Below are 13,580 nucleotides of genomic sequence, written 5' to 3'. Positions count from 1 at the left end.
TTTTTGCAATACAGAATGACATGGTTGGGGCCAGGAAAAAGATGGGTGGCAAAATGAATTTTCATTAAGTCAACCAAATAACTTGGCCTGGCTATATGGAGCACTTGGCCAGATATCATAGTGTGTAAAATGTCTTTCATAGTTGCAGATTATCCAGGAAATATGGGGAGAAAAAGTGATATGCCAGGGAGCCAGTTAACTCCCAGGGTCTTCTCAGAGCTATATTTTTTCCTTCTGCTGAGGTCCATCACAAGTACGGGATGACCAATTCTTAATTGTGTTCTGAATCCATGGCACGACACAACAGACTTTGGCATACACTCCTGGATTCCCTTTTTGGGCACATACATATGTCCCCCAAGAAACCACACCTTCAAGTAGCCCATCACAGATGAGTGGACCCCCAGAATCGCCCTGCAAGAAAAAATGGCAGAAGTGGTCAGTTAATGCTCCCATGTTGATCTTATCCTATTTTAAGCTCAAGAAAATGACTTACTTCATTTTTAATGTTTGCATTGCATTTATCAGGGCCAGATAGTAGGTCAGCCCAAACACTAACTGCAGTCCCTAGCATCAGAGCATTTGCCCACCCCTGGCTGAGGGCAATACATACATCCAGCCATTATGTAACTTCTATAACTCTCACATGGTCTTAGAAGTCTGTAGGCATAGGGCTGAAACTGCCATCAGCTCTCATCTTACCTGGCAAGAGTCAATGCCTCCTTGTGGTACTCCAGCACACATCATGTGTGAAGTAACTGCACCCTGATATGCTTTATTGCATTGATTATGTGGAACAATGCTGACATTTGCACATTGCATCTTTGCTGGAAGTCTATCTGAAAGACATACCGATTGGTCAGTAATAACAAAAACAAAATCAAGTTAGTGATTCATGAACATCAGGCAAATCTGTGGCCCTCTACATATTACTGGGTGACAAGTCCCTTCAACATTGACCTTTGGTCTTGCTAATTGGGACTGATTGTAAGATTTCACCCAACAAGCAGAACTAGTGCCAATTATGCAATCTTATAAGAAGTCCAGAAGTCAGACATCCCAAATCTGTGTTGGTCACATTGACTGGGAATTATGGGAATCAGTATCCTAACAGTTCTGGAAGGCACGAAGTTGGGGAATGCTGACTGAAATGTCTAATGGTTTAAGTTTGGTTGAGCCAGTTCAGAAGTTCTCATTCATATAAAAGTTGGAAACAAAAAGTTGAGCCTGTAAAGCTTTAGTTATACTTTGTCTTCTCACATATGGCTCCAGAGTTGCACTTCTGCTTCAAGTTACACCAGATACTTGACAGTTTCTAGATGTTATGGGTTGTCATTCAGATGCCTTCTGAGGCCAATCCACTAACAATATTCCAGATAGAATTCCCATCTCTTTTAAACTCATCCTTTTTTTAGAAGTACGCAGGCAATTTCACAAATGTCTGTCTTGGCACTAGTAGTGCAATAAGACAAACTGAATTTATGAATGGAAAATTAAGAATCAGTAAGACATTGCAACGGGTACATTTGCGTAAATGAGGAAAGAGAAAAACAGAACTGAGGGATTTGCCCATCCCTTTTTGTCACCATACGTTGAGGTGAGCGGATCGTGCCCCAGCCTGAAACAGTACATGGTTTCCCATCATTTGGGCAACTGGTAGGTAGTCGTGTGACATTAACTGCTGCAGATAATTTGGCACAGGGTTTAAGTCGAAGAAGCATGTAGTCCTTGTCAATGTTCTTTCTATTGTATTCTGGGTGTTGCACAAAATCAGCAATATCCAAGCACTGCTCTGTTGATTCAATCTTTTTCAGGTTATGCTTTCCTAAACACACCTTCACACTGTAAAAAGAAAACAGAATAAAATGAGCCACAGGAAAAGCATGAATGCTTGAAAATTCTTAATTTCCCCAATTCCAGTACACATTGTTTTGATTTACATAGGTGAATTTGATCTCAGCTGCACATCACACTTCAAACTTTTCTAAATGTTTGGAACACTTCTAGGGAAAAAGGAAAACCTAACCCCTACATACTTAGAAATGTGTGCTATGAGAGAGCCTTCTTTTAAAAGTGCATCTTTTGAGAGCAATGGTTCACCAGGTGCAACAAGAAAAATAGATCAGTGGTCTGTTGCAAATAGATTGGAGAAAGAAGTTTCAAGATTTACTGCTGGCTGGAGAATTCTGGGAGTTGAAGTCCACATATCTTAAAGTCCCAAGGTTGAGAAACACCGCCCTAAAGAAATTAGGAACGGTGGATTATACTGAGATTTTGGATTGAGTAGATCTCAACAGACAGTAAATAGCCCTAAAAACATGCTTATACTGAACCACTTCATTTGCATATTGAGACTTTGGGGTTGATAGTCAAATCTTGGAGCAGAGTGGAGCAACATGGAGTTCTAGAGCTGTTTCTTGTTGTGCTCCCAGAGCTGTTTCTTGTTGTGCTCCCAGAGAAAGAACAAGGCTCTTGTTCCTCCTTTTCTTAGCATTTGCCCTGCATAGTTGGTTATTACCTTTGGTTGGTTATTATCTTTAAAGCCCTACATGGCATGGGACCAGGTTACCGAAGGGACCGCCTCTCCCCATGACTTCACCCCGTCCCACCCGATCACACAGAGAGGGCATGCTTCGGGCCCCCTCAGTAAAAGAACTTCGATCAGTGGGGTCCAGAAGGCGGGCCTTCTCTGCGGTTCTCTTTGGAACATTCTCCCCCGGAGGTGCGATCGGCCCCCTCACTCCTGGCCTTCCGAAGGGCTTTGAAGACCTGGTTCTGCCACTTGGCCTGGGGTGGGGAGGGAATACTTCAAGCAGGGGGATGGCCAGCCCCATAGTGGCCGGCTGTCCTTAGCCCAATTTTCCATCTTCTTGGATTTTCCTTTTTCAGTACTGTTTTTAAATGTTAGATGTATTATGTATTTTATATATATTTATGGTTTTAATGTTTTTTGTGAGTCGCCCAGAGTCCCCCATTGGGGGGAGATGGGCAGGGGAGAAATTTAATAAAATAAATAAAATAAATAAATAAATAGTAGCAGAGTCTGCTTGTCCTTGCACTGCGCTTGCCTAGTTCACACAACAAAACCATCAGATATGATGAAAGTTTTTGTTTTTCAATCAGCTTCATGTTGATTTGGGATGAAAGAGAATGAGTGTCCCAAGGTTCCCCATCTGGCTTCCATGCCTAAGGGAGAACTAGACCCTAGGTCTTCCCCCTCTTAGCACCTTAACCAGTACTAACCTACTTACTACCATTTGTTTAATGACCATTCAAAGTTATGATGGCACTGAAACAAAAGATTTACGACCAGTCCTCTCACTTATGATTGTCACAGCGTCCCTGTGGTCACATGATCAAAATTTGGGCACCTGGCATGTATTTAGTTGCAGTGTCCTGGAGTCATGTGGTTGCCATTTGCAACCTTCCCAGCCAGCTTTGCTTAACGACCATGGTGATATGCTTAACAACCATGGCAAAAAAGGTCATAAAATCGGATGTGACTCACTTAACGACTCCATCACTTAGCGATGGATGTTCCAGTCCCAATTGTGGTTGTAAGTCGAGGACTACCTGTATTGTGGAGTCCTTGGGGTTCTCTGAGCTTGGCTCAGAGAACCCCAAGGACTCCACAGTTCAACCCTTAGCTATTCCCCTCTATTGGGACTACCTGTATACCACACTGGCCCTCAAGGCAAGGCTCTTATCCTATAATAAATATCCTTGTAATCTCCCTGCTGCTTCATGCTAATGCCTTCTTTGACTTACCTTCCTTTGGATTTACAGTGGGCTGCTGACAGCACCCAGCACGGGTCCACTAAGCTTCCTCCACAATAAATCTTCCAGTTGCCTTTATGTCCAGTTACAATGGCTGCCTGGAAGGGACGGGAACATGGTGGACAGTCATGCCCACCTATGATTCGGCCACCAGTACCTTCCTGTGCAAAGACTTGAGATAAAAGCACACCAAAGAACAAATGGTCATGACAGCATCATTTGCTAGAACAGTGCTGCTCAGCCTTGGCTGCTTGAAGATGTGTGGACTTCAACTTGCAGAATTCCCCAGCCAGCATGGCTGGCTGGGGAATTCTGGGGGTTGGAGTCCACACATCTTCAAGCAGCCAAGGTTGAGCAACACTGTGCTAGAACTTAGCCCATTTCTTGGGACATCTCCCCTTGATATCTTCTAAAGCCAGTCTGAGCATGAACTCCACCTACATTCCACTGCATTGCTTGCTATTGTTCTTCAAGGATGGCTTAGAAGGACCTCCTCCAGCAAAGCTTTTCCTGTGCTCCAAAATGAGACAGGATAAAAAGGCAGAAGAGAGAGGGAAACCTGGGCATTGGGCAATTTTTATGCCATAGACCTTGAAATGTCAACCTTGGATACTATGCACTGAGTTGTGATTCAAGGACTACTTTCTCTCTGGAGATCTATCAGAGCAGAACTGTTTTCATGGGAAGGGCAAGGCCAGTTTAGAAAGAGCAAACCATAAAAAGGAGAGCAGGAGAAACTTCAAGCGCACCTGGAGAGCAGAGCAGTCTGAGAATGTAAACAGGTTTTCCGTACTGTGGTGACTGGTGAATCTATTGACATTATAATGACCATTTCTAAACTTGTATATATCTACATAAATCAGAACCTACACATTTGTTGGAAATGCATGCCTTCTTTTGTCCTCTTTCCTGGGAATATTTGTCTTGGGGAAGGGATGGGGCAAGGTCTACTCCAATGGTTTTACATCAGAGCACTTTGGGACAGTCCTTCCTACCTTTCTTTCTTCCCCAGCTTGCCACAGTGTTGGGGGAGTAAGTAAGTGTTGGGTAAGCGCAGTGTCGCTTACATGTCCTTTCCCAACTTTGCAAACCACAATACAGATGCATTCAGGCACCTTCTTTTTTCTATCATGTTCCCATAATGCTGCCTTCATCTGAACCCTAGCCCACAAGACAGACAGGCCTAAATTATTCTTAGCTATATCCATTTTAAAGAATGGTGAAATCTCAGTTTAATGGACCATTCAGGGGGAGGCAGTTATCCTGAATATTAAATTGCAAATCTTATTATTCCCAGCAGTTTATGTCATATACATCATGGTGTCATGACCCAAATGATGTAAATTGTTGCAAATGACATAATTTGTGTCAAAAACAAATGTCACAAATTGCTACCAATGATGCAAAATTAAAGTAAAAATAACATAAATTTAACTGTCTGGTCTGGAGTACTTCAGATGCAATACACCTGCCTGTTATTTCTAGAAGAAATTTGGTCTGTTACTTCCAAAGTCCACTAAATGGGGTCCATTAAACTTTAGGATTGGAAGATTGAGTATATAGCTGTCTGACCTGCGTAATTCTTTAAATCTTTTTATCTAATTTACTCTATCATAGATTTATAATGTTCACATTGTTTGTCACTATGTAAGCCTGCCTCATAGGTCTTTATTATGTACAGAAGAGGAAATGAGAGATTATACTTGGGCCTTACAAGGAGTTCCAGTCTAGGTTTCCAGGTTTATACACAACACTCTTGCTTAATATTGGGTCAGACTGACTGACTGACTATTGGATCACCCATATATGTTACTGTTGAAAATCTATGTACGTACATATTTAATTAGGAACTGCACCAATGTACATCAACCAGGACCTAGAGCAGTGTTTCTCAACCTTGGCAACTTTAAGATCGATGGACTTCAATTCCCAGAATTCCCTAGCCAGCATGGCTGGCTGGGGAATTCTGGGAGTTGAAGTCCACAGGTCTTAAAGTCACCAAGGTTGAGAAACACTGACCTAGAGATTTGCTTGGGATATGGGAAGAGTTTGAGTCCGAAGAGGTTAAGTATTTTAAGATGGTGAACTTAATGGACTTATATGAGGAGAGGAGAACTTTTTCCATGATAATCTTTGTATTAATAGAATCAGTACATTGGGAGGAGTCATATAAGCTTTTGAGTCCAACCCCCTGCTCAGGGCAATTACAGGAAATTAAAACATCTCTAACAAGTGGTTGTTCAGCCTCTGCTTGAACATATCAAATGAAGGAAAACCTGCCCCTTTTGGGGGTAATTAGCAGGGCAGGACAGCATTTCAGATTCAGTTCCAGGAAGGTGCTTTGAAGTGTGACTGGCTGCAGCCTTTTAAAGTAGCTTTGTCATTTCTTGGGATTACGCAGCTACCTTCCACAACTGCCACATGCTACTGGCAAAGAAGGTGACAACTTCTTCAAAGAGTTGCAAACAGTTCCTATGTTCATGCCCCAGTGCAATCCAAAGACACACTTTGGAATCAAATCCAAAATATCACACAGCCCTAAAATATGCACTCCACTGTCAAATTGCTCTAACTATGTTGCTGATCCTCACATTCAACTGGAATCAACTTTTCTGCTAACTTATGATTGTTGTTACATGTCCGGTATTCTGTAACAAGGGAGAAGAGCTCATACCTTTCTTCTGCATGATATCCCTGATTTAAAAATGGTATCCTATCCCCACCCAGTTTTCTCTTCTTGAGGCTGCATGTAACCTTATTTCAATGAGTTCCAAATATAGTAAAGCAGACTGTCATGTCTGATGGGCTTTTTTATCATTCCTCTGAATGGGATACCTTGATGTTACTCAGGTGACATTGTGGAAAAGCCTTGTGAATCACATTCCCTAGCACAGAGAGCAGAAACTGCAAGAATCTTCCTCATCATGAATGCTCTCCAGGTTTTGACCCCCAGACTTCCCCAGCAGATATGACCATTATAGCTAATTCCTATAGCTGACATCCAAACATCTGGAGGCAATTCAGTTATTCAATACACACTCATTGCATTGAAAGGGTTGTATGGTTAGGGAGCAAAAACCCATCCAAGAATAAGAGAGAAGGGAAAAAAATTGATAAGTTTGCACATCTGAATCTGGAACATTACCCTCTGTCTCCACTTCTACTTACCTCCTGGTATTGATAGGGAAGATGTGAATAGAGGTTATAAATAAGAAGAGCTTGGTTTGGTTGCCCAGAGTTAATTTCCTTACCTGCTGAGCTCACCAGAAATAATCCCAAGAATAATGGTTTCATCATTGGTTGGTAGATCAACTAGAGCCCAAATTTCCTGTGAAAATTTGCTGCAGGGCAAAAGATCTGCAAAGAACAAATGTGTGGATATCTATAAGATTAACTCACTGTTACTAGCCTCCTCTGTAGCAGTAATGAGGCCAAGCAGCATTAACACTGGTAACTGTTTATGTAAACAGTTCTCCAATAATTATTATTCATAACGCATTAGTATTAATTTTGTCCTGCTGTGAAACAAGAGGCATTATTATCACACTGGTAAACACTTCCTGTGGGTGAGGCATAGATGAATTTCATGGGGCAGGGGAGGTTGAATCCTTTACTCAGATTATTTGTTTGTTTAAATTATTTATATGGCCACCCATCTCACAACAGTGACAGTGACGTTTTAATTGTCCATGGTCATAAAGATAAAATAGGAGAAATGAGGAGAAAAACAATGATAAGATGATGGTGATGGTTATGCCGATGATGGGAACCGATGTATATTTTGATTCTTAGCCACTTTTGAATATGAAGGATATAATGTTATGAAAGAATGCCTAACAATAGTAGAATGCATAATAATATTTAATATTTAAAGGGTTGAATAACAGACACATCATCTCATAGGATTGGTGCAAGAACAATGTTTCATAATTCAGAATGAAAACAAGATAGATAAAGGATTGCAGTAGACAGGTTACAAGGCACTTTTCAATAACAGTAATGAAACACATTATTATTGGAACCCAATAATGTGAGATAGGCGTTTATATAAATTGATTAAATAAATAGGTATGTGAAAATCAGAGTACTAACTAAAGCCTATTGAACACACTTTGGTTCCAACAAAATGTAAATGATTTTTCTGTTGGAAGAGAAAATCCTACTGAAATATTTTCATATTTAAAATTCCATAATGTTTCAGCATTTGGCATTCTTGCACAGTGTAATACATCTCTGATATAAGGAAAACTGACTCAGCTCATTAGGACTTATTCTTAAAGAAATACGTAAACGCTTATAATATAATCAGATTTTTCCATGTAGGGTACACATGAAGTCCCTGTAACTCAAGCCTTGGCATGAAGCTTTGAGGATGAACAATTTTTTAAAAAATCAAATTAAATTCCAGATGTTATGATAGTCACAGGGCAAGGCACATTTTGACATCTTTTCAGATTCTTTTATTTATGTATCTATAAATAATAGATTGCTTCTGATTTTACAGGACCAACAAGAAATAAATCTTACGCTGGAATTCTTAAGTTATTAGGTATATTTTAATATGCCAACATTTGAATTTCAGATTTAAAAAATTCACAAGCATTCAAATTCAGGGAAGAGTTTGCTTCTATTCACAAATTTCAATCTTCTAGTCTATGTATTTGTATATTGATATGAAATATTGATATGAGTATTTATACCAATTTTTTTTACATTGCCATAAAGAATAAACATTAGAAAGCAAAAAAAAAAAAAACACTATTTCTAAAGACCATTGATCATACATGCATATAACTTCTCCAAAACAATAGTTGAGTCGATGGAGGACTCTCCCCCCCAATGGTAAAGAAAATAAAAGGAGACCAAATATCCATGAAATTATCCCTAAGTTCATTCTTATTCATTCATTTATTTATATTTCAAGCCAATGTCTCTTCCAGGGCCAAATTCCTTACCCCACATAACCATTTCTGCTAATGCCATATCTGAATCTGCTCATCAATGGACTGTTGTTTTCTTCCAACAGGAAAGAAATAGAGTTGATTATGCAGAGACTAATATTTTAACTAATATAAGAAAAAGGAAAAAGAAGACTCCACAAAACTGAATTTTTGGCCCATCATATCTATCAATCTCAAGACTTCTTCCACACATTTTTCAACTTTGGACAAATTATCCACATAAGTATATGTGTCCGGTTCCTCACCTCTACTTCCAACTTTCAGGTGTGATCTGAAAGGGGGTAAAATGCTTGTATTTGAGAAAGGATTCTTGAAGCAAAGCAGAAAAAGTCCTTAAACATTCAATGAATTGTTGATAACAAAGCCTGTCCCACTAAGAATCAGAGATTCAGAGAGAGGCAGGTTGTAGAAATGAGTTTTTACACATGAAGAATTCAATAACCAGCCATAAACAATCCAAATAAAAATTCTGGGAAGTCCCTTTAATCCTCCTCTGAGCAAAAGATTGGAGACAATTACCTATATAACTATATAATTTAGTCAATGGATTTATGGCTTCCTTTTTAGCCACTTAAGCATGCTTCCAATTTAGTCAATGGATTTATGGCTTCCTTTTTAGCCACTTAAGTAAGACATACGTTTCAACTGATGTTTGTACAGCCAGTTAAAAGTAATCTATTGTAATCTAGTTTGAATGTTGCCCAGGGCCATAGGTATATTATTTTGGATGAGACCTGAATCTCAAAGATACCTTTTTCCTTTTGTATTCCATATCATTTATGCTTCATGACATGATTAAAATGTGGCATGAACTAAATGTGTGGGGGGGGGGGGGGGGGGAATAACATGTTTATCCAAGAGCACCAAATTTTTAAGATCTCTCATAGTCTTTCTTCTGCATGTTTCTGATCCATGATCCAGCCATAGATTCCAGAAATGTAAAGAAAAAAAAACTTTAATTCAAATCTCTTGCACTTTTGGTAACTAATTTCTTTAGTAACCTTTCTTCCCTCCTAAGAAGCCAATTTGTTAGGGAATGAAGTTTTTCCATTGGATAACTTTCTGTAAAGGGTAACAATATTTATAAACGTAATGCCATCAAAGCTAGCCCATTCCAAAAGATGAAATAGCATAGCCTCTTGTCCAAATTTCAGATTCTAGTCAAATATCCAGAGGGAAATTGTGAACTGAATCTCACTCACCTGCAATTCTTGATAAAGCATCAGATGGAAGACAACCTTGATGGTGTTGTCAAGAAGAGAACAGGTGAGTAACTAGTGGAGAAGTTAACCTTTAAATGCTGAGGAAGGAGGATGTCCTGAACTTTGTATGATGCATCACAGGCTTGGAGTCTCCACTGTGACTCAAAGTAGTGGTTGTATACCTTCCAATCTCTGCTCCAATAAGAAACCCACATTAAAATCTGAATGGGCCAACCTGCCTGCTCATGGGTCCACCCTCCACCTCTTCATGATATCTCTCTTGACACTTTGCCAACGCACCAGGATCATCCTAGAGTGTAATGGAGAAAATATAATATTCTTTTTTCCTTGCCACAGAGTGAACATTCTGTGAACTTATGATTGGAGTAATGGTGGTGGGGAAGTGGGGGAACTGGGAGGCCAATGTTTGAATTTAGGGAAAGCTCAGCCCCAGGAAAACCTGAAATGCACGTTGTTTAACTCCAAAGATTAATGAAGGTTCATTCTTTATCAGAAAGCAAGGCACAACCCACTGTTTTATGTTAGACACATCAATTGCTCTTTACTTGCCTTGATTCAGGGAATACATTCAAAACACAACTAGAGTTATAGTATTAGCTTTGAACTGGAGTCTGTAACTGGCCCTTTAATAGCAATGTGGTCAGATAAAATTTGCAGGGAATGGGACTTAGCTCTATGCATGACAAGCATTGCAAGCATTGCATTGTTCCAACAGAGATGGATTTTTTTTTTCAAAATCCGTTTTCTTTTATATTTCTAGACCACAGGAAAAATATCATTTGCTGAGCAATGTATCAGTCATACACATTCTGCTTTCCAGCAGCTCCAGCTAGCATAGCTAATGCCTGAGGTTGGAGTCTAAGAACATCTGGAAGACCGTGGCTTTTCTTCCCTGTGTAAATGGGGTAAAAGCTTACCAGCACCTAGTAGATATGCATTTTTCAAGCATCTTATATTATTGACTAATCTAGGAAATTTAGAATATAAGGGGAAGTGAGAATGTTGATTTCTCAATATTTCCACAAATGAGAGGAAGGACAAAGACAAATTGGAACATGTCCAGAGGAGAAGAACCAAGATAATAGGGTCAGGAAGGAAAAACGTATGAAGAACAGTTGGAGTGTATGAAGAACAGATTATTCCTTGTTCTTAGAATAATAATATTCCTAAATTATGCATTGTTTAAAAACCTCCAACATGAGCATTTTCTTACAATGGAATCTGTGCATTCTATGGAGAGGTAAACTCCATGAAATTAAATAGGATTTAGGTGGCAATCCTACCTACTAATGATGTTTTTCTTTCATTATACTTCTGAGTAGCCATATATAGGGGGAAGCTAATTTATTCATTTCTATTTGTTGACTTCCCATCAACATTTGGTATCTGTAAGATCAAAATGCTACAACAGATGGACCTTTGGGCCTGATTCAATTTGCCTATCACTTTCTTTCTTTCAAGCAGTGAAGCACCATCCTATAAGCATCCCATCAGAGCTAATGATCTCCAGATGTGTTAGAGCAACTCACATAATTTCAAACTGACTTTAAAAAGGATCATCATATAAATCAAAGGTGAGAAACCTCCAGATGTTGGTCAGATCCAACTTCCAGAATCACTCACTATTGATCAGGTTAGCTGGAATTTCTAAGAACTTCTTCAAAACATCTGGAGACCACAGGTTTCCCATCCTTAATTGACCCTCATTTTGAAAGTGTCTTCTAACATCTACTATATGGAATCCATATAGCCCAAGCCATAAAATCAGCAACAACATTCCAGGCATCACCAGACTCAGGGTAACCCCAACTTTTGCAGAAAGATGCCTGAAATATATTTTAGGAAGAAAAACTTTCAAAGAAAACATGAAGCCATCTCTCAAAAGAGATAACTGTATATTTGGAAGAGATGGAAATTTCCTTCCTTCCTTCCTTCCTTCCTTCCTTCCTTCCTTCCTTCCTTCCTTCCTTCCTTCCTTCCTTCCTTCCTTCCCAAAGCAATGCCCTACTTTCTCTGTAGATGGTGTACAAATACAAATGATTGCAAATGAAGCTTAAGGAACTACAACTGCTAAACCCTGAACCAGGATAACTCAGTACTGCCTCACTGATATTATTTCCCATTTAGAAATTACTAAGGGCAGTAAAGAAGCAAATACTTTGGAAACCAATTTTGCACAAGTAATGCAAAATAAGGAATTATTCCCTGCCCTAAAAACACTACAGTGACTCATTATCTGTTATCATGACACGAGATGGTTTCATAGGCAAATCATTAGGAGCGTCCCCTAACATAGCATAGCTATACATGCATTTGTGTGCATATGTTAAATGTGTGTGTGTGTGTGTATTTATGCTATAGACTATGTAGGAAACACACACATTCCAATTTACATATTTACATGGGATTTAGGCAAGTGCTAACTCTAGTTTATAAGTGTGCTCCTTTTCCATTCATTAATACCGTATGTGCTGTACCATTGAATACAACATGCGATAATATTTTGTCAATCATTTCCAAGACCACTGCAAAAAAAAAAAAATAGTACTACAGCCCAGAACATAACAGTAGGGTCCCAATCTGGGTTAGATGTTGGATTACACATTTTTGGAGGCAGAAGTATATTTTGAAATCCTCCCTGTGTGATGTTGCAAGGGTTCTCTCTCAACAGAAAAACACTCAGTGAAAAAAAAGGTTGGGCCTTTTTTCTAGGCTAATCCTCCATGGAAATGAAGATACAATAATACACTTAGAGAAGCATGCGCGCTTTAGCTTGCTAATAGGGACAACAGTCTGGAAATCGAAAACATCTGAGAACATTCATTCTCAAACTATATTCAGGATTCTTCAGAAGCTTTTTAGAGAATCCTCAATGAATCAGTTTGCTGATCTTGAAAGCTAAGCAGGGCAGCCTTGATTAGGAAATGGATGGGAGGAAACCCCAGCCTTTATATAGACTGGGAAACTGAAAAAAACATTTTGGAAGATGGCAGTGGCAAAGCCCTTCTCTATTGTTTTCCCCCAAACTACATGAATGTGTCCATGAGGTCATTAGGGGTCAGTCTTCACTCAGAGACTTTACAAGGAATCCTCTTTTTTTTATAAACAAAATTATAGGTTATCCTCCCCTTAACTTCTCCTTGACTTGGGCAAGAATTGATAAAGGCAGGTTGGTTGTGCCCAAGGTCACCATCCAAGGTAATTTAGGCATGATAGAAGAGTCACTTATTTCTTTCCAAGAGAAAAGGAAATGCATCCTCCCAAGAAGAGGATACAGAGAAGCATAACATGTGTAAATGTTGATTTATACAATGATATGCAAGTATGGAAATAATTACTGTAATCTAAATAGAAATCAAATAGGAATTATTACAGTCAGGTGACCCTTGTGTTGGCTAGGTTCACCATCCAGTTGGTAACTGCAGATGAGCAACATCAGGACTCTTAATGCTCAGTATTTTTATCATCTTACCACTTCTTTAAAAAAAAACAAAAACAGAAGAGCTCACCAAGGAAACCTTCCATTTTTAAAAGAGATTTTTTAAAAATTTATTCATTCAATTTATTTTAAGAACTGGCTGTAATATTCATTGAGGGTTTTTACTCAAGAAAACAACTT

At 39.1% G+C, this 13,580-nt stretch overlaps 1 protein-coding gene across 1 annotated transcript; it reads right to left on the bottom strand.

Moving 5' to 3' along the window:
• Nucleotides 1–219: 219 nt before the first annotated feature.
• Nucleotides 220–7,071, bottom strand: LOC103059665 (trypsin-3-like). The gene is made up of 5 exons (XM_088140226.1): nt 7,029–7,071; nt 3,769–3,949; nt 1,592–1,842; nt 703–839; nt 220–414 (listed from the first exon to the last, which is right to left on the bottom strand). Exons 1-5 carry the CDS (start codon nt 7,069–7,071, stop codon nt 220–222), a joined length of 807 nt encoding a protein of 268 aa, XP_087996352.1.
• Between the last annotated feature and the right edge of the window lie 6,509 nt (nt 7,072–13,580).

Source organism: Python bivittatus, unplaced genomic scaffold, assembly GCF_059951505.1.
Source record: "Python bivittatus isolate LINGU-HERP-01145 unplaced genomic scaffold, Pbiv_v1 ctg000310_np1212, whole genome shotgun sequence".
Classification (NCBI taxonomy): domain Eukaryota; kingdom Metazoa; phylum Chordata; class Lepidosauria; order Squamata; family Pythonidae; genus Python; species Python bivittatus.
This window is presented reverse-complemented; position numbering and strand designations above follow the sequence as displayed.

Coding starts and splice junctions, on each gene's coding strand:
- LOC103059665 (XM_088140226.1), bottom strand. CDS start 7,071: ATGAAACCATTATTCTTGGGATTATTTCTGGTGAGCTCAGCAG. Junction 3,950..7,028: donor ATTTCTGGTGAGCTCAGCAG/GTAAGGAAATTA, acceptor TTTTATCTCAAG/TCTTTGCACAGGAAGGTACT. Junction 415..702: donor GAGGCATTGACTCTTGCCAG/GTAAGATGAGAG, acceptor TTTTTCTTGCAG/GGCGATTCTGGGGGTCCACT.